Here is a 22,105-nt window from a genome sequence, read left to right as displayed (position 1 = left end):
ATTTCTGTGTCTGATTAACCGTTGTAGTAGAAATATTGCAACTGGGGCGCCGTAGAAAATAAAAAAACTGCAAGTGCGCCACATACTGAAAACTTTTGGGAACCCCTGGATTAACACAATAACGGGTATACATCCCCATCTAAAAGTAACTAACTAACTTCAAGTGCAGATATGACGAATTTTCGCACTGATATCTCGAATCATAAAATCAAAATTTTGAGCAGCTTTATACATGAAAACTAATCTAATGATGACTACACTGATGATGTAAAATGGTTGTGGATCAAAGGCGTAAAATTACCTGGAGTGTTAAAACACTCTAGGTTTCCCAACAGAGGAAAAATATTAGTACGCCACCATTATAATCAAATATTTAAGCCATTGTCTTAGACTACACAGCAAACAGTATAGCAAAGACATACAGAAACACATGTATTACGACCATTGCATCGCGAAAGACCAAATGGATCGGAAGAATGTTCAATGGAAACATAACGTTAATAACGGGTATGATACCATCTAGCTGAAATGCATGACTGACAATGGCGAGGCAAACTGGCAATAGTGTAGTTGATCACTTGTTGTAGTAATAGAGCCCATTGTTATTGTAATGCATGTCCGAGCTCGTGAAGGGTGCCTGACGACACACTGCGACCTGCTGTCCGTCGTCTCATCACACATGCTGTATGATATTCACGTCCTATGACCTAGCAGGAAAACATTCACCCTCCAGATAACCCTCACCACTCGAGCTCTATGTGGGAGGGCGTTATCATCTGTATCGTGTCAGTACCGACTGCAGCGATAAGAAGACGCACAACAGGGTGTAGAATTTCGTCACGATATCCGACGGCTGTGATGAAACCACAAAGAATCACGTAGAGGTCGGTGCGGCAGTTCATTGCCTATCCCAGCCCATACAAGTGGGCCTCTTTCTTTGTAATGGTTCCTTTCGACAATTTGGTATCCGATAGCGTGTCCTTGCCTCTTGCCATATCTTCAAAAGTCGTTCGGGATGTTAAATTGAGACTTATCTGTAAAGACTATGTAGACCCATTACGCCGGTGTCAAACTGCGATGTTCATGAACTCAATTCAACTGCACTCTGACATGCGATGGGAACAAACGAATGCAAAGCATAGGTCGTCGGGCGTATGGATCACCTTCATGCAGATGACGCGATATAGTTTGACGGGATATGGGTCTTTCTGCAGCAGTAAAGCGATGCGAAAGCAGCTGTCGTGCTGTTAGTGATCTACTTACATTTTTGCGTCTTTCTGACATTTTGCACACAGCGTCTTGCACACAGCAACAGTGGGCTTCGGCTGCAGTTCTGGTAATGCTCCACCATCCAGACCCGTGCCTTTTACATGTGTTTTAGTCTTTGTGGTAACGATTCCACAGCTTACTAATTACGCTAAGATGCACATTCAGCTCTCTCGCAACGTCTAATGTCTTGCACCCTTTCGACAGCCCTCCAACGCATTTCTTCATGCTAGTGGTGTCTTAGACTCATGCTTTCCGCTTTGGCTACATTGGATTACACAGAAATATAGCGGCTTAAGAACTGACTCATAGTGACTCATGGTAAAATTAAATTACTATTGTGTAAAACATTACCATAAGAGATTAAATCACTCTAAATTGCAAATGGCCGTTTAGTCATATTTTTAGTTTAAAGTAAGTTTCCTAAGGTTTGTATTATTATTTACATGTAATACAGGGCGATGATATTTATTTAAACAAATACCACAGACTAAACAAATATCACAGACAGATTTATGGGAAAAAACTGGGAGCTGCGTAAGGCCGGATGACTTTGGGAAGGATATTTTAAGAGAAACTAGTTCGTATTCGCGTTACGCATGGATAAAACCACGAAGACTCCCACGCACCTGTCTCGTTCGCCGAGCTTTAAATTTGTGTCTAACTACAAGTCTTGAGCGCTCTTACCGCTTGGACAGTAGTTATTATAAGGTTCCTAAAATACCTATAATTTAACACGTTAAATTTTAACTGCTTATTATATTATAGTTTAAAATGTGGTTGTTAGAGTAATTGTATCTTACATCCTTGGTTATAAGAGAATGCATGTAATTGTATCTTACATCCGTGGTTGTAAGAGTATGCATGTAATTTTACCTTACATTTGTGGCTGTAACAATATAAGTAAATTTACATGTAAGATAAAAATAGATAAGAAAAAATAAGAAGTTAAAATCCCAACTTTAATTTGCAATAGCTCCTTAATTTTTTCAGTCCAAACGGGCGATAACCCAGACAGGATAAAATAATCAGAGTTTTTCGGAACGATGCACTCAATGCAATTTCTTGTATACTTATTTAAGATTTCATGACGTACTTTTGAAAGATATTTATGCTATAAATGAAGATCTAAAAACATTTTTAGAAAGTGTAATTGGATTTTCTTAAAAAAGCACACGCGAATGAAACAGTTATTCAAGGAAAAATGTTTTTATTGAAATATAAATTAATGGCTTTTTCCCCAGAAGCGAAGCATTTCATACCTTTCTTGAATTTCAGATTTATAAGTTTTTGCCTGAGAATATGCGTGCTCTGAAATCTACTCTAGAAGATACTGGCGTTAATATCTTACCATTCCATATTGATTATGTCCCAGAGTTCTTCAAGAAAAAAGCTGAGATAAAGCTGAATGAAACTCCTGACCGTGTGGAACAAAGTATGAAGCAATTAAGAGAAATGATCAAAGGTTATTTGCGATTTCATATTAAATTTTATAAACTTTGGATAATAAATGTCATCTTCACACTTTTGTTACTATTGTAGTTTCATCTATTAAATAATTCTGCTGAAACATTAAACTGTTTTATATTTCAGTATACTAATATAGCTAGACACGAGTTCATATAACTGAAAAATAACGCTAAGACATAGCTGTGCTTATCTGAACTATTATTGATTAATTTTCACTTTTAGAGCATTCATTGCCATTTAAAATTTTTACATTTTTTTAATTTAAAATTTTATTTTTTAATATTATTTAATTTTGTATTTCTATTCTTTTTTGCAGTTTTATTGCGCTTATTATTAATTATTTGTCTATTATGCTATCACTGTAACTTAACTCTGTTAGTTTCTTAGAATAGTCTGTGCAATAGAAAAAAGTGAAGCAACGGTAAAATAAAAGAACGAAAAAAATGGTTTTTCCTCAGAAAGACTAATTTTCTTCGGAATTCATTACCCGTAAATTAATTCAGATAGTTCACTGCAATGCCAGCTTAATTAACTCTGTGTAAACAAGCTAAAACTTTGAAAAGAACTTTGTATGGTTACCATATAATTTATCTAAATGACCTTTTAACTGCAAGCTTTAATCTTGAAACCTTATATCTGTCAAAAATGAAAAGCTAGAAATCAAAATAATTTCAAATTCGAAAAATGATTATACTTTATCATAAACATACGATTGAAGTAAAAAGTCCGATTAGTATTTAAAACAACCCCGCCTTTTGATAAATGTGATAAATCACATTTAGCGTTAAATAATAATAATTACCAACAAAATTTGGTCAATGTTATAATTAGGCACAAAAAACTGAAAACCCAGATTCTGCGATTAATTACAACAGTACAAGTACATTACATTACAAGTGAAATATTACAACAGCATAATTACATTTCTAATAGATAACAAACTTCAAGCAAATTACATTACAAATACAATATTATTATTAATTTGCTAAATTGTTTATATTTTGGCAGAAAAAGCGCCTATAGCATTTGGAGTTATAGAGGATTTTTTAATTTAATTTTACATTTACAACGATTAGAGTTATAACTGCTTGCAGCGTTGAAGTATTAAATCTTTGACCATTTTTTAAATTTGAATTCTTACAAATTCTTACAGTCCGTTAAGACTTAGTTTGATACTTTCAACTTCACTAATTGAAATAAAATTTTCCTTACAGTAAAACTGTTTCTTGTATTTAGAGCTATTCTAAAAAGCCATTTTTGTACCTAGTTTATACAAGTTTTCATTTTCCTCAGAAAATACGACATCTATAATATTACAGCTTACCCATTTGTATTTCTCGTAATCTTATCCGAACGGTTTGCTCTACATTTGATATAAAAAAATTTTATTTTGAAAGTTGTAATATTTTTTCAGCTTTTTTATTTAGTTAATATTTAACAAAACGTACAGCTTCTTGAACACTTTCCTGAGACTTCATCGGGTGCAAAAGAATATTCTTCCTTGTTTTCTTTGCAATACCATTTCGAAAACAATGAAAAGTTTTACTTTCCCCCTTCTAATGCCGGTTTGTTTTTATTTCATAATATGCTATTCCTCTTCTATTTGTCTACATTCTTATTTCTTTTTTTTTTCTTTGTTGGACCTGCAACAATAATTCCCTCTAAGTCTTCACTCGAATGACCTAGTTACATTTGTATATTGTCATCATTCATTGCACCTGTATACTCATGCCTAATTGAGATTAATACCTGAATTTGAAAATCATCATTAGACTGATTTCTTAAAACAGCAAAGATCTTACAACTAACTATAGCTTCATATGCCTTACAACTAAATATAGGGTTCATATGGATTCTGATCTCTATCCGATCGAGAGGCATGTGCTCTATTTTTCATAAACTAAATGAATTTTATTCCTTGTGCCCACTTAGTTGTATGGTTTGTTTCAAACCATGTGAATAACATCTTTTCAACATCTTGCTTTGATATTATAACTGAGCTTTGTTCTTGACTATGTCTCGGCTTTTCATAAACAGTTTTATTTGAAATATTTGAAGTATATTAACAGTTGAAAATGAAAAATATTAAATATATATGAGTATTTATGAATATCCTTTAAAAACGTACATTTGTCTCTAATTAAATGCGCAAATATTAAATTAAAATATTTATAAATGTACCTAGAATTCACAAATATGTTTACGAAACTGTTTAAGAAAGAATTATTCAACTGGAAAACGTTTAAAACGTTTGGAGACTGTCTTAAAACTAGAAACGTCTTAAAAACGTTTTGTTAATATTATTTAAAACTTGTAAATGAATTATTATGAAACATAAAGAAATTATTCTTTTAATACTTATCGAAAATTTCTTCTGCCCCTTGGATTCACCAGTGCACATTCTAAAAATCCTACTTTACTACTTCTTTTAGTACGCATCTCGTTTTACAACACCTTTTAATAGACTGTTTTTCAGTACCAGCAATTCTTGCTTAAAAAATTTTATAAGTGTACTTGTCAAATATTTACATAATATTTATAATCATTATATGTTTAGATATATTTAATAACTAAATTTTGTTTTCATAGTAACATTAGTAGGAGTTACTGTGTATGAGATACGTACTTAAAAGAGGAAATAAAGTAGAATTTTTAGAATGTGTATTGCTGAATTCAAAGATCATAACATTTTTTGACAAGTATTAAAAGAATTATTTCTCTGTGCCTAAAATGAAAAATATTAAATAAATACGAGCATTTATGCCTTTAAAAAATGCATTTGCCGCTGATTAAATAAGTAAAATTATTCATAAATGTATCTGGAAACGAAGAAGGTTTTTAATTCAACTCCTGCGAATATTACTATGAATAAAATTAATATATCTAAACATAAATTGATTACAAATATTATCTAAGTATGTAAATGACCTTAACATTTAATTGTAAACAGAAACTGAAATTCGCTTGACAAATACACTTGTAAAATTATTTAAGCAAGAATTGTACGTACTGGAAAACAATCTATTAATAGGTGTTGTAAAGCGAGACGCTTACGAAAAGAAGTAGTACGGTAGAATTTTTTTATAATGTGCAATGGCGAATCCAAGGGATAGAAGAATTTTTTTATAAGTATTAAAAGAATAATTTCTTTATATTTTATAATAATTCATTTACTAGTTTTAAATAATATTAAAAAAAACGTTTTTATCCCTTCACAAAATCCTTATAGAAAATTAAGTACATGAAAATCAGTAATCATCAATAATATTTAACATATTTATGTATAAAAAATAAAATAAAAAGTGCTGTAATTTGAAATAAGCCAAACATAGCATTAATTGTAGAGTGACTGTGCTTTTTGATTTAAAAAATAGCTCAGAAGCTGATATTATCTCATATTTGAGAAAGTATTTCAAAAAGAGGTTCTTCATATAGAAAAAAATAAGAGTAATTTTACTACATTAATAATAAAACTTTGACGTTTAAATTTTGTAATCGTTCAACAAGTAAAATCGAATTGCATTAAAATTTCTTTCTAACGTAATTTGTTAAAACTGTTCTGAGGTTGACAAAAGTATAGTTTTTAATTCCGTTCAGAGTGAAATGTTGTTTAAAAATGTATTCTTTCACATACTTCAAATCAATCAAATACTGTAGAAGAATTAAATACTGTAGAAAAAGAAAATATGCACACATACTTACATTTATGAATGTTATAATGTAATATAAAATGTTTACCTCTAAACATGTCAAAACCTAGATCAAGTTCCACCTAGTCAAGTCTTATCTTAGTGCTAAGTCATTGAATGTTTTGATAAACACGGAAGGGGGTTGTCACTGCTTCAAGGGAGCGAATACAAAAACCATTTCGGACCTTTTATTTCCTTCCTTCTCTATGGATGTTGCGATGCATGAAGTTTCATGAACACAAGAATATATCATAAGTGTTTGTTGTTGTCGTCTTCTCTATGTATTTCATAGTAGAATGGTTGTCAGATCCTCAAGGATGTTGGACTTCTACTTTCACCTCAATTCTGTGGCGGATCACCTGGGGAACTGGATAATAAGTGTTTAAAAATATTTTGTTAATTGAATTTATACTTATACAGCCTCTAACTAGCATTAGGATTCAAAAACATTTTTTAAAATAAAACACTGTAAAATCTCTATTATCTACGTCTAGTTTTTCAGTGAAATTCAATTTTTTCTTAAACAATGTTACATTCCTAGATCCATGTAACTAATTATATAATTGAAAAGTGCCCACGAAAGTACGCAATTACAATTTTGGTTATTGATCGATTGGATCAGACCATAAAAATCGTGCTCAAACTTTTTATTATACCACTTAATAGCTGACTACCTGAAATTTCTTTGCTTGTTCTTGCATTTGTTTCATATTTACACGGATATGATATATACCACTTATATTTAGAAAGATTGTAACAAATAATGCTTATTTTGTAATGATGTATAAATTTTTGTATGCAATTTATAATTCTAAAATTGATGTTTCTTGTATCTGTTATTGACTTCTTGTATCTGTTATTTACGTCTCTTCCTTTTCTTTAAACAGATGATGAAGACTTAGCTGCCATAGAATTGGAAGATATGTATTTACTTGTGTTCCTGAGGTTTAACAAATTTAATTTGTCTCGAACTTACTCTCATTTAAAAATTTTTGATAATTTTCGAAAGCAGAATCCAGATTCTTTCAAGAAAATAAACTTTGAAGAGTGTGTCAAGGGAATAACCAGCGAAATTATTTCATTTCTTCCATGGAGGTGTCCAGACGGATGTGCAATTTTACTTGTACAATTAGGTAATATTTTCTACAGATAAAACCTTTAAAGACATAGAGAACCTGAATGAAATTTACCAACAAAGCTTTAAGTAACTGTTTTTTTACTTCTTAAAAGAGTTTTAAGAAACGATAAATATTTTATATGGAAATTTTAAAGCTAAAAATATTAAATGGAATGATTAGACAAACTTGATATCAGAAAAATATGTAAATGAAACCAACATTTGAACTTGAACTAACAATCAATGAATTTTTATCTCATGCAATTAATTTTCAGCAACCTTGAAAGGAGAAAACGCCTATGCTTTTTTCTATTTCTAACGATAATTAATGTTTGCAAAAAAGCAAAAAAATAAACGTCCAACCAATTCTATAATTTTTAAGTGAAATTTGTTAATTTAATAATCACTGAACAATAATTTAAGGTTTCAATAAATGTATTTTAAATTCAAATTGATGATAAATACTTTTATTGCTAGCCATGTTTTTCATATTTTCTACACATATTTCTATGAAAAAGCAATTCCAGTTAGATAATTCTAATTTAAAAATTGGATGCAAAATAGTTATAGTTACATATCGTTTTAAGTAAAATCTAAATAAATGTACTATATATTATAAAATTGAAGTACAATTGAAGAATTATTAAAATTTTATTCAACACCTCTAAGTGAAAATGAAAAGGTATTATTTTCAGAGAAAAATAATAGCATCCGAGATCAGTTCTCATTCGATGAATTTAGAGGTAAAAATCAAAATGAGTTATTGTATGATCATCACAAAATTAAATCATTGTTCTTCCTTTAAAATTTAAATTAACATTATTGCCCTGACAAATTACAAAGTGAAAAAAACTAACTATTTTATTAATTTTATACAATTAACGCTATTAAATTTAAATTAGAAAATTAGCAATACAAACATAAGATCGCCGGACGACTTTCCTTCCTGTCCGACTTCTTATGCTGATCACAACCAATTGAAAACCCAAAACAAAGTTGTTTATTATTAACACGCCGATCTAATAATGCAAACACCTCTAAAAAGCGCTGTGTTAGATTTTGGTAGACAAACAGTTTAACTTCAAATTAAATCAAACAGTGAACACGACATTAATGATGGCTGGCCTAAAGCTCCGTTCCTTCGACTAATTGCTCGTAAAGAAATAGCTGCAAGCAGAAAACCAAAACTAAATTTTCTAGCATGCTAAATTGGCAACAGCAGAAAAACAAAAGAAGAGTCAATGCTAGCCTACACTACCAAACACACGCAAAAACGTTTAAGGCTTGTTTATAATTTAACTAATTTGCCTTCTGGGGGAAGTTGATAAAAGTAAAAATCGCAGAAAAGGGAAAGTAATAAGATATTTGGATTAATTAAAACAAAATCTTACAGTTTTCTAACGAATACTATAAATCAGAACTACTAATATAAATGTAAAATTTAAATTAAAGATATTGAAGCATAAATTGCTATCAATGATTCATTATTACTATAAATGTACTTAAGTATTATTAGACTGAAGTATTATTAAATTGCTATCAACAGAATTAAATATTATGACAAACATTTTAGCAGTATGTAAAATATTTGTCTAATAATAGTAATTGTCTAACAATAATCATTGCATTTATTTAGAAATTAGTGCATGAATATTTTTATTGATTACAAGAGAAAAAACTTCTTGAGACGATAATTATAATGAAAACTAAGATTGTGATTTAATAAAATATTCTTTGATAAATTAAGTTATATTGCACTTGTGTGTATTATTAATAGGATAGATGAAGTCAAAGTACATTACTTGATTATGCACACTGTTTGAAGATTTATAGGATTTATACTCTCAGTTATCATATGCTTCAGGTTTGATAGGAATAACATGAAGTTCTTGATAAAATGTCGTATGCTTAATGACGTAGATAGAGTTTTTAGCGAATAAAAGCTTCAAGAATTTTAATTTTATAATCATAACTCTAACTTCTAAATTAATTAGAATTTATCTATATTCCAGTTGTTATATATTGTAAACAATATTTGTACATTAATAAGATCAGCTTTCAAAAACTTTTGAAAAGTCAAAAGAAGTAAAATGTTGGAAATATAAATGTAAATGCGTGAAGAACAAATACAAGTGAATGTCTTGTATAAAGAATTAGAAACTTTGCAGGGTATTTTATTGGATGGCCATCTTAATTATACGATGACATACTTAAAGATTACTTTAACTTTTCGCAATATGGAGATTAATAGATTTTGAAACAAGATAACTGAGTGTATAAATGTAAAATTATAGATTTACTTTCAGTTAGATAATTCTATAACTGATGCTTCCATCTAAATGATTGGCTTCTTATTCCTATTATCTCGTGTTTTCTAAAAAGACAACACGTTCTAATAAATGGCTTTTCAGGAAACAAAAGCGAAAATTACAATGAACCATGCAGATAGTATTATTTCTTCCTCCCAAATGTGTTATTGTTTTAAATATGTATATTCTGAATATAGTTATCTATGAATGTTGGTAATTCAATCAATTATTTTATAAATTTAATGATTTTTTTGCCTAACACTTTCATTATGAAAAGAACATTCCCAGAAAGAGATGCATTATTTTTAAACGTTAGAAATTATTTATATAAGTATGTTGAATTCTTTTAGGTGTCCATTCACAGTTTCAGATAATTTTGTTCTTACGTAAAGATGACTGTGATTCCCGTTATTTAATACTGGTCACTTTCAGATGTAATAGTACGAAAGGTTCATTGTAACTGCACTAAACATGCAAAACCAAACATAATCACATTCAAATATAGTAAATCCATTCACATTACTTTAAAGGAAATAAAAAGGATTAAGCGGTAGTGTAAAAGGTCAGTGAACAATTTACATTCACTCTTATTAAGCAGAATGTAGCTGTTTTTTGACATTCATTTGCAGTCTTTTTTTTTTTTTTTTTTGGTGTGTGTGTGTGTGTGTGTATGTGTGTGATTAATTAGCTATTTGGCTTAATAACTGTAGAGCCTGTGGAGGATAATTAGCTCCTTTTCTTGAAAGCGTTGGTAACGAAGATTGCTAAGTACTTCCTCTTTCAGATAAATGGAATCCTGATGAGCTTTCTGTTGAAGCCTTGAAACGTCTACTACTTGTTTATATTGGGCAATCTTTACGCAGTCCTATGACGCAGATAAATGGAATTAAGATAATTGCAGACGTTAAGAGTAATCCTATCAAGCATCTCAAATACTGTACACCCGAAAACCTTTATTTGTTATATTATGGCGGAAAGGTAAGCTGTTCATGATATTTCTAAAACCTTACTATTATCACCAGCTTGAGTTGTTTGCCATCAGAATATTGAACATGGGAAATACAGGAGAGATTTAGAACAATTTTTAACGCTAAAATAAATAGTGTGTTTTCAAAGCTTTAGAATAAATTCATACAAAACGAAACTCGAAGAAAACAGTACACATAGCCTTCAGGATGTAATTCTTGCAAATCTATGTAATGTTTGTTGCGTTAATATAGTTGCTTGATCTCCCCCTTGATTCTCGTGATTTCTTCTTCTTGTTCTCTTCTCAGCTTTTGGAATATTATTTAAGTGTCTGGCTTTACTTTTTTGAATCTCGTCAGTGCCGTTAAAACAACTTGTCAATAAATAAGTTCGTGCGGAGTCTACGTGGAATTCCCAATGACGCATTTACTAAAACAATACAATTTTGAACCTGTTGAAACTTTTCATCGTTTGACTAACATATTATTCAGTTCAACACCAACTTTCGTAAATATTGAACGCATTTTACTACCCATAGAAGATTAATATAGATAATTAGTACAAACTGCTGTGCGACATTTTTTATTTTCGTGTTGTGAATCTGCCAGGTTTGCAGCGATAAAAATTAATAGTGTACATGGTGAACACATTATTAGTGTAAGGACTACCCAGAAATGGTTTAAAAAAATTTAAGTTGGAAAAAACAGCATTGATGATGAACCCCGTTCAGGACATTTTGAACTGTTAGAACAAAATCAAACGATTAATTCAGAAGTTTATAGTGAACAACTTTGCCGTCTAAACTCAGAATTGATTAAAAAACGCCCACGACTGGTGAATATCAAGAAAGTGTTGTTTCATCTTGATAACGCTAGACCGCATACGGTTCGAACAACGCTGCAAAAATTTAGTGAATTTAATTGGGAGCTTTTGCCACACCCCTGCTTACTTCTCATATATTGCCCCAAGTGATTTTCATTTATTTCGTGCCTCATAAAATTTTTCACTGGGAAAAACATTAAATTCTAAGCTGCCTGTAAGATGGCGAGACATTGTAGATAATGGAGGAAAATATATAATTTATTAAAATGTTAAATTGTGTTTTTTATATTATTTAAAAATTTATCAAAAAATTCGCACGAATTTATGGACTGACCCAATACTTTTATGTCGGGCTTTATTTTAAGAGAGGAAAAATAATATGGAGGTGCTAAATCTGATAAAATGGGGAGGTCAGAATTGTGACAGTTTCTTTGCTGCAAATTGGTTGACGATAATTGAATTGTGGGATGGGACATTTTCGTCCAACTGAAAACGAGAGTAAATTGTTCTTTAAAACGAGTTCAAGACAAATTTGTGAACAACGACTTTATTTGTGTAAAGTTTGTCAGCCATCAGTCAAAAACAGATGTTTCAGCAGAACCTGAGGATTAACTCGTATACAGTATTTAGTCGCGTATTTTTCTCCCTTTAATTTTCTTATTAATTTTACTCAGAGGGACAAAATACGCGAATAATTTAACTTACAAAAGATGCTGTTACATTAAAAACATAGCTAATTAAAAGCAGTTCTGGATAAGAAACTGATAACTATGAAACGATATTTAAAGTATTCTACATTGCAATTAGAATGAATAGTTAAATTAACATTGCAATATCTAATACGATTTCTTTATTTCAGTTTCCCTGTAACTTGAATCTCGTTCTCTATGATTGTTTTACAGTATACCCTAGGCTTCAGCTAATCCAGTATTGCTGGTAATGCTGTCTGTGTCATCTACTACAGCTTTTAGATCGTCACCATCGTCAATTTTCATCGTCTTTTCCCACGAGCAAGGAGCGAGCAGGAGCATTCCATTTACCTATTTTCATGGATCTACTCACTCCTATTGTTTCATCAATAAAAGCTGATGCAGAAAATTTTCACGAGCATATGTATTCAGTGGAAGGCCTCTCTGTTTTTCCGGTTCCATTAAATGGAAGGGCTCTCTGTTTTTCTGGTAAAACGGAACCGCCTTGCTGACAACAACTCATTATAAAATTTTCGGAGACAGTCTTTGGACAGTTAATTAATACGTATAAAATTAATAAATACGTATAAATACAATGTAATTAATTAATACGTATAAATGGTTGCAAAAGTTATCCAAGTAACAGGAACTTGTTTTGCACTTTCGACTTTTTTTTCTTTTTTTAAATCTTCTGCGAGATGCTTATGCAAGCTGTCTAACCTTAGCGGTGACTTCTTGTGTAGGGATGGGGGGAACCAGACTACGAGCTCCTACAATTTCGACCTCTCTTTCATTCAATCGGACGACATCCATTCATTATCATTTATGAGATGAGACCATTAGGTGACTATGAGACCATCAGGTGGAGGAGGGGGTTTCGGCAAAGTCTTCGTTTTAAAAACTGCTTCTGTAGTTTTTATATTCTTTTTCCCGCTTTCTGAACGCCTTGAGGAACAGCAAAATTATGTGAATACTTAAATAAAAATTTTCAGAACCTTGTGTTAAAAGCTAGGGAAAGTATGTAAAGGGTAGAATACACAAGGCAAAAACAAGATATACATTACTTTTTCTTTCTTTTACATTACTTCTCTTATTGCTTGGAATTTTGCTCAATAGATGGCGCCATATTAAAAAGATTATTGCTGTTATTCATTTCATAAGGAAATTCATGATTATGACGAGAATTGTTCTTACATTTAATACTTGGCAAAATTCTTCTATTAAATCGAAAAAAGTGTTGCCTTATATCTCCAATACTAAAAAAAAAAGAAGTGGCGAATGGCAATGAAATGAATTAATGAATCAAAATCTTAAGCTCAAATAAATTTTAAAAAAAAGAATAGATTGACGGGACACTGTCTGTTACATTTGTTCCAAAGGGCCGCTGAGTTTAGATGCGTAGGACTTGTTCTTGAGATTTTTAATGTTTCTTAATTTTTATTTCATTGACTTTAAGTGTATATTTTTTATTTTACATGTTATTTTTTACTTTAAAGAATAAATGTTTAAGGAAATTTGGAGGAAAAATAAGAGGAAACTAATAGTAATGTATTCATTATTTATTTCTTAACATTATTTATGAATACAATGTGGAGTAACGAAATCTTTATGTAAAATTTGTCGATGATACGAAAAAGAAAAAATATAATTCAATAGTTTGGCACTGAAGTTTCTTGTAAAACTAAGATCTATATATGAATTACCTAAAGTACTTGGATATTTGGTTGGTAACATAGTAAGAATAAAATGTGGTTTCATTCTCATATCTTTTTACATTGGTATTTTAAACCGTCTATAATATTCATTGGTATATTCTTCTCGACGCTCGCAACAAAGCTAAGAATTTTTCATTTGTACTAGGCGGCATTATGCTTTTCATAAACCACAATCTGTCACAAACATGTCCAAATTTATTATCTTTGAAGTTTTTGATAAAATATTGTGTACACAACTGATTAATGTTTTTTATTCTACAAACCTGTTGAAGAATCTCTCCACTATAATCTAGGAAAGGTACACCGAAATTTGCCAGTTTATTATTGGCAGCAGTAGAAGAAGTTGAAGTACCTTCAGCTTATTTTATTTTATTATTAATATTTTCATACTATAGCTTGTTGCCTTCTTTCCCTTTTACAGCTAAATGTTCCTCATTATCTTCTTTCAATAAATCTTTCTTAAATGTTTCTTGTGCTCTATTTTTAGAGCATCTCTATTTTTCGACATTTTATATTTATTTTTATACAAACAAAATCAGTACGTCGCTCCCACAAGCAGTCGCCGTCGACTCATTTATTTTTATACAAACAAAATCAGTACGTCGCTCCCACAAGCAGTCGCCGTCGACTCCAACATAAACTAAACAAGGAGTTTAGCCTCCTTGGAACTAAACGGTGCTATAATGTGGCTAGTGCGCACGCACTTGGGATATCATCAGTGTATTTTTATCAAAATATGAGATTCTTTTTGTGGCTGAATCACAATTCCAATTTTCAGTTTTTCCTTTTTGTGTTTTGTAATGGTTTCCTTTAATTATGAAATGAGCCCTAAACGAAAACTTTAACTTTTCGGGTTTTGGGAAGACACGTGTTCTACTAAAACATGTTTCGCTTCTAAAAATTTTTTTTGTTCCTGATACCGTCATTGAGGAATGTAGTCCTACGTTAAAAAATATAAATTGCTTTTCATAAAGTATTTCTGAAATTATAATAACTTTTGATTTGAATAGCACAGAAACATGCTTATTATAATTTCATTTTACCTGCAAAACTTTGATTTCGTTAGAAGACAACATTTGTGATAGCGATAGCATTCATTACAAAGGGTTTATTATATTGCGTTATCACTAAAATATTTAGCAATTCGAACGAGAACCGCCTAAGAACATTGAGCCTATACATGCTGCCATCTAGTGGCACTATAAGACGATATGCAGCAATAATGACAGCAGAAACTATATAAAAGAGAATAAATAAATAATAAATGCCGTTCAAAGTGTTGATTTAAATGCAAATGAAAAAATATAAGTTTTTAGGAATAAAATAGAAGAGGTAGTGCTTCTAAAATTTTATTTCAGTGGCATAATATATTTCAAACGAAAAATGATAAAAATGTTATCAGAAGGTGGCGCCATCTATACGAAATAAACTTTACAACAAACACTCAAAAGTTTAAGAAGGCAATGGAGCGAAATAGTTGAATTAACAGCGTAGTTTAATTCCAATATTTACAGAAAATGCTAAATAAAAAGCAATTGATTGAAATTACTTAAAATCAAGAATTAATTACAAGATTTTTCATAACAAATAAAATTAAATGAACTCAGTTATGACCGCCGTCTTAAATTAATTAAAATTATTAAATTTAGGATACTGTAAAAGTCTGTCTTGCTTCACTCATTTCCTAAATTGAAAACTATGAACAATCTCTCAAACTTTTTGTGCTATCAGTGACTGAATAGTTAAAACTACTTACTGCTAGTAATTTGTCCTGGCTTCGAGTCCTAGAGAACGATCGTGTTATAAAAAGCGTTTTCATGCTTATGTATAATGTAACTATGAACAGTACTATGTGTGTGCATTATTTGACTTAAAATTTCAAGCTTTTATTTCAATTTTAATTTGAAAAATTAAAGTCTGAGATATCAAAATATTTCAATAGGATTAAGCCTTTTGTATCAAAAGCAGAATTAATTTTAAACTTTAAGAATAATATAGCATGCTTAATCACTTGAATGTCGTTTTTCTCCAAGGAAGATTTTTGTTTTTCAATAGGAGTGTGCTCCTGCAAGATATATAAGCATTCATATCATAAACTCCTCTGTGACATCAAAGATTGGATGGTTTATCATAAAGCAGTTTTTGTCAGAGAAGCTAAAGAAAAGGGTAGGCAATATTTATTTATTAAATTTAAGTAACAAATCATTTCAATCAATATATTTTAAATGTTATGAAGTACTATATTACGTACTGTAACTGTTACATTTATGTACACTAAATGTTATGAAATGATATTACGTACTGTAACTATTTCCTTTTTGTAATTGCATTTTACTCTGCTCCACGTCCAAAATATTTGAAAAGATTTCATGTAAAAGTATATTAAACAAAAAAAAAAAGTTTATTCTCAATTAAACCCCAGTTCTATGCTTTCATGTTAGTTTAAGATTTGTGCTTATATAAATGTTTTCAAAGCACATACATTAAATTAAAAAAAGCCCCTTTGCTCCCATTTCAAATGGACATTTTTCATACAATTTATAGTTTTGTTCTGTTAGAACTACATTTTTGAAGATCTTAATTACAGACTTCAATGCACTACTTTTCAATTTTTTTAATAAAACAAACGATTAAAATCTATAAGCTATGTTTTCGAAAACAGTTCAAACATATATACAAATAGTATTAATCAATGTGTAATTGTAAACGATATCAAAAATATACTGTTGCTGCTGCATTTTTTAAGAAATGCTATGACAAGAACTAAAAGCACAAAAAAAAAAATTAATTCTCTTTATGAAATAAATCAGGAATTTGAAAAACTTTTAACTAAAAAAAGGCTGTAATTAGCCAAGTCTCTATAATACATAGTCGCAAAATTTTCGAAATTGTTATGTAGCAAATTTAAATTATTAATATGTGTTTTAAATTATTATTATTCTAATATTTTTATTTGTATTCATGTGTATTTTAATCTGGAAAAAAGTATTCTTAAGCTCTTAAGGCTTTATTTAACTCATTATTCTTGAGTGGGAATTGTACAAAGGCGAGAGACGGTTGCGAGGACACACATCTGGTTTATGACCTTTCCAACAATGAAGGTAGTAGGGTATGTATTGTCGCCTTTTAGCTAATGCGTGTGAAACGGAAAGCGCTTTCCTGTCGCTTTGTAAGTTTGCAGTTTTATTACTTCAAGACAGTGGGGGTGGCTGGTAATTGGATTTTCGTAAAAGCTTAGTTTCACTTGTTAGTTGGGGGGTCTATTTTTTTTCTCACGTTATGTGAGTGCAGATGTTTTTCGGATTGCATTGTCAGATTTTCTGGTGTTTGATTCGTCATGGGTGTGTCATTTTCTCAATTTAGATAATTTAAAATTCCGGGATTGGTAAGATTTAATTTGATGATTTTTTTGAAAGCCTATGAACTCACAGAGGCGGAGAAACCGAGTTTTCCTGGGTGCTTGCACCAGGCTAGAGTTCATTCTGATTCTGATTTTCAAGAAGAGTAAGAGGAGAAAAGGTGTGGGCTTGACCCTTCGGGTCTTGCTTCTCGCGAGCCGCGTGAACAGCCGGCAGAGGGTATGATTTTTCTCTCGGCTTTTAGCTGGCGAGAATTTGCGTTGGCATAAGGCATAGAGCTCAGCAGAAGAATTTCGATTTCTCTTATCCCAAGAATTGTTCGGAAGATTCTCTTGGTGATCCTGACATCCTGATGCGGTATTCCTGTTTTTACCGGCTTTGACTTCCTAATTAGATTTTGTTCCAAAGGTGCTCTACGCTTATGGTGAGTTTCGGGGCTTCCAGAATGAAAGAGACTCGTGTAGGACCCTTCTAAGGTGTGCATTGCTGTTTATTCTGCCTGCGTCGATTTGTTTTTCATCATTCCATGCTCTGGAATTTATTCATTGTAAGGACAGCTTCAATGGTGTTGCAACCAAGTCATCTTTAAAATTCGCAAGAACTGTCTGCCTCCATTAACGATGATTTTGTGAATAAAGGACAGCAGGAATAATGTGGTGCTCGAGTAAACTTTGGACGCTGGACGATCTGTGGAGCTGTCAAATCACCTTATTAAATCAGTATACGAAAGTATTCCCGAGTAAAGTGAGTGTTGCAGTTTGGACATCACCCCGTGAGTGATTTTTTTTTATTTGCTTTACTTCAATAATTATCTTAATACTCAAGTAAGAGTCGTCATTTTAATGTTTGTTGAAATTTGAGCAATTACTTAATTTAATTAATCGATGTGAAAATTATCAGTGTTCTTAAAGTGAATTACCATGATAAATACTTAAAGTTAGAAGATGAAATGGGAGAAAATACTAGTGTTACACTTATGATACAGTAGAATTTGATAATGTTAATCTTAATTAATATAAGCTGTAATTTGGTGTAGTATTATGTGTTATTTTGCTTAGAAAAAATATGCATTGCTGAGCAGTTATCCATTATTTAATTATATAAAATAGTCAAGAATTTAATAAATGTGTGTTTAAAAATTTAATTGCATTTGTGTATTTATGTAGCGTATAATTTACTGTGGTCTGTCATGTCCCTCCATTTGTTTGAGCCGGGAGACTTTTAAAAAACATGGAGTTTAATTGAATTTGGAGTTATTGATATTTCCTTTTACATAGGTTACTCACAACGCAAACCTTAAAAGTTAAATTGTACTATACCACTATACGATTGATTGATAGATATGATATACGATTGATTGATAGATTTACTATACGAATGTTTATAAGAATGTCGATATGATATTTGATTATTATGAAATAGATTTTGAATGTTTTGAATTATTTGATTTTTGATTTTTTTTTTTTTTTTTTTTTTTGTTAATTTTGTCCGGCACCTTGCAGCAAAGTTTAAAGTTTAAAGGTATTTAAACAAACGAAATAATTTTTTTCTATTTAACAAAATGTTGTTGCATTACAGAAAGTAATGAAATATCATGAACTCTTTCTGCTACGACGAACTGGATATATCAGTATAAAATTAGCATTAGAAGCATGTGAATTAAATAAGAGACTAAAAATGAAGTTTAATCATTCTTAACTGACAGAAAATAACTGACTAATAAATTAAACAAATGGTATTTTAAATGAAATAATTTCTTAGAAGAAAATGTTAATATTAATACAAGCAAATAGGAAATGTGGATTTTGTGTCATCGAAAAAAGAAATAAAGACTATGTAATTGTCACCACGCGCTGGAAATTTCAAATTCTGAAAAATCGTTGTTGGGGGCAATATACAAGAAGTTCCTTTCCAAAATAAAATAATAATGGTTTCCGCATAAAGTTTTTTATGTGTGCATCGCTTTCTCGCTTTTAGCACCATATAAAACTTCGAAACCAATCAAGGAATTGGATGCCATTAGAAAATTTTTAAAACTGCAGATAAATGTAGATTCGTGGTTTGGGCGTGGTGCCAATAACATATTTTTTAAATCTTTTTCAATTAATTAATTTTCAAATTCAATTTAATTAATGCTTTTTTTCAATGAATTAAAAATGATTATTTATTTTTAGATTCATTTTCACTCTAGTCCAGAAAAACTTCTGAAGTATTTTCCTCGTTCTGCTTTGCCCATGAAATATGGTGGTGATATAATTTCTTATGACATGACGAAATGGCTGAAAGATGTTATGGAGCCAGAAAAAATAGCTAATCTCCGAGGCGAATCAGTTCCAATTAGGAAGTGAAACTTAGGTAGTTGAATATAAAAGTGCCAGTATTCTTATAAACTTTCGAGTAACCTCAAATTATGGTGTAATTTATCTTTTGATTACAAGCCCTTTATGTAAATATATTAAAACAACAAGAAATACAGCTGTAACATCACTGCAGATACGTGCCTAAAGAGAGACATTTAAAGGCGAAATAATTTAATCTGCCATGTATATAGTAACAAGACATGATCATAATAAAATCTTTTATTATGATAAAAAATTATGACTTTGTAATTTAATAAATAACCTTAAAATTGAAGAAGACATTTTTTACTAGTTACAGAATTTGAATTTACATATTTTGTTGATAATTAAAATTTTCATTTATTTTATTCTTTCCTACAATATAAATTAGATATCAGAAAAGAAATCAAAATTCTAGGTATTGCTGGGTCATTTAACATACAATATGCTGAATAAATAATAAATTATAGAAATATTAGGACAACTTTTCCTTTCACCTTCCGTCAATCTATATATATATAGGTAAGGGAAATAATATTTTCGGTTCAAACATTCCATAGTGAGTGTTCAATGAATAAGTACAAATTAGGGCCTCCAAAAGGCGTTTTTACTATTTTTACAATAATGTCTGTCTGGCTGCGAGTGATGAAATTTTTTGTCCCCAACATTTCTTATATCCGTATTTAAGCTTCCTACGTTCATATCAAAAGTTGAATAGATTTTGGGTAAAAGCTGGAGAGCGGGAATAAGCCCTTTATTTGAAATAACAGAATAAATAAATAGAATGAAACAATAATAACAGAATTGAACAGAATAACAGATAACTAGAAACAGAATTGTCATTTAAATAAACAGAATTGTCAAAGAAAGATGCAAGGTTACAGAAAGTTTGGCGCAATGTCATAAGAAAATAATATAATCTAAAATGGAAATCATCTTGCTTTAAATCAGGAGGAATATGTTAACGATAAAAACATGCTACAGATATATTACAGATTTATGAACTAATTTTCAGTTTTCTCAATGAGTACTTCCCCCCTCAAACCCTCCGCTTTAAGTGTCTTATATATAATGCAATGGACACAGAATATTGTAGTATTACTTGATAGGTACTGTATTAAAATGTTCCAAATATACAATGAAAACGATTACAATGATTAAAAAATAAAGTAGATCAGAAACAAATTTGCTAGTAAAAAAAAGTTTAATTGAAATTTCAAGTGGAGAAGATATTTTAAAGAAAATTGAAGTAAGAGAATGGTTAAACTGGGAAAATTTTTTCTAATTTCTGTTTGTGGTTTCGATACATTTCTTTAGAAAGCGCTGACATACCTTCATATTACTGATAATTCATTTCATAATTAATATAAGGAATTGGTTGGAAGCTCAACCTTGTAGTTCACCCAACTGGAAATTTTAAATTGGCTCCCTAAGACACATCATCTGTTTTGAATAAACAGTACTTTGGGTAAAAAAATGGAGCTTACGAATTAAAAAAAAGCAACAAATTCTGACATTTCTGATAATTAGATAAATAATAGGCGTACATGCGAAATGGGTAAAAATTCTGAAGTAAAGCTTTCAATAATTCTATTAACTAATTAACATTACACGCATACATGATCCTTTTCTTGCAATGAAAAATTAAACTTCATATATATTTTATACGTTTAACCATGTTAATCATTCTGGTCAGTTAATTATCGAATTAGCATCTAATCATATTATTAATGATAGTATGACGCAATTTATAAGAATCTGAGATATCTGCACACAAAAGACGTATATAAAAATTACCGTATACGTCCATGTAGATTTTTTGAAAATGTCTTGCAGCTGAACTTAGTAGGTCGGCATATGTATGAGTTTAAAAATATTTACGTACAAATAATTCTATTATAATGATGAATAACTGAAAGATATTACTAACTGTAAATTAGTTGAAAAGTTCTTATTTATTTTCATTAGTTCTTATTTGATTTAATTCTTTTAACATTTACTCAAATTTCTCAGTATCAGCATTCGCTTCGAAATTTTTCAGTAGCCTTCTATTTCTGCTTACTACAGTGAATACAGTGTAATCTGTGTAAATGGCATCTTCCTTTATTTCACAAGTATGAATATGACTATATTTATTTCCGTTCATAGAATTGCTAGATGAAACACGTTTTTTGAACGCTGGAAGAATCGTTTCTGGCCTATTAGAGTAGATGATTACAATTTTTAGAACTGGTGATTAATTGGCACTCACATCCATTTCGTGTTATAGATCTAGCTAAGTTAGAAGAATAATTATTCAAACTTTTAACAAGTAGTTTGGCTTATAGGGCAATTTTAATTTAAATATTTGCACAGGCATTATTT

General features: G+C 30.4%; 1 protein-coding gene and 1 long non-coding RNA gene across 7 annotated transcripts in view; one reads left to right on the top strand and one right to left on the bottom strand.

The window, feature by feature from the left end:
- LOC118199242 (uncharacterized) overlaps positions 1-6,786 on the bottom strand; it is a 62,308-nt gene extending 55,522 nt beyond the window's left edge. Inside the window, exon 1 of the long non-coding RNA XR_004759914.2 lies at positions 6,475-6,786. This is a non-coding gene — a long non-coding RNA (uncharacterized LOC118199242). The remainder of the gene's footprint in view (positions 1-6,474) is intronic.
- Positions 1-19,997, top strand: part of LOC118199241 (clavesin-1-like) — a 69,841-nt gene extending 49,844 nt beyond the window's left edge. For 5 of the 6 annotated variants that reach the window (XM_035371047.2, XM_035371043.2, XM_035371046.2 and 2 more), the window contains 5 exons: positions 2,545-2,731; positions 7,313-7,558; positions 10,636-10,829; positions 16,099-16,209; positions 19,577-19,997. In XM_035371047.2, the coding sequence (XP_035226938.1) occupies positions 2,569-2,731; positions 7,313-7,558; positions 10,636-10,829; positions 16,099-16,209; positions 19,577-19,750 (888 nt within the window). In that variant the 5' untranslated portion in view covers positions 2,545-2,568 and the 3' untranslated portion in view covers positions 19,751-19,997. The remainder of the gene's footprint in view (positions 1-2,544; positions 2,732-7,312; positions 7,559-10,635; positions 10,830-16,098; positions 16,210-19,576) is intronic. The other variant, XM_035371048.2, reaches the window with a different exon arrangement.
- The last annotated feature ends 2,108 nt before the right edge of the window (positions 19,998-22,105 follow it).

This window comes from Stegodyphus dumicola, chromosome 9 (assembly GCF_044657685.1).
Source record: "Stegodyphus dumicola isolate Sdum_Otavi_A_Nest chromosome 9, ASM4465768v1".
Lineage (NCBI taxonomy): Eukaryota > Metazoa > Arthropoda > Arachnida > Araneae > Eresidae > Stegodyphus > Stegodyphus dumicola.
This window is presented reverse-complemented; position numbering and strand designations above follow the sequence as displayed.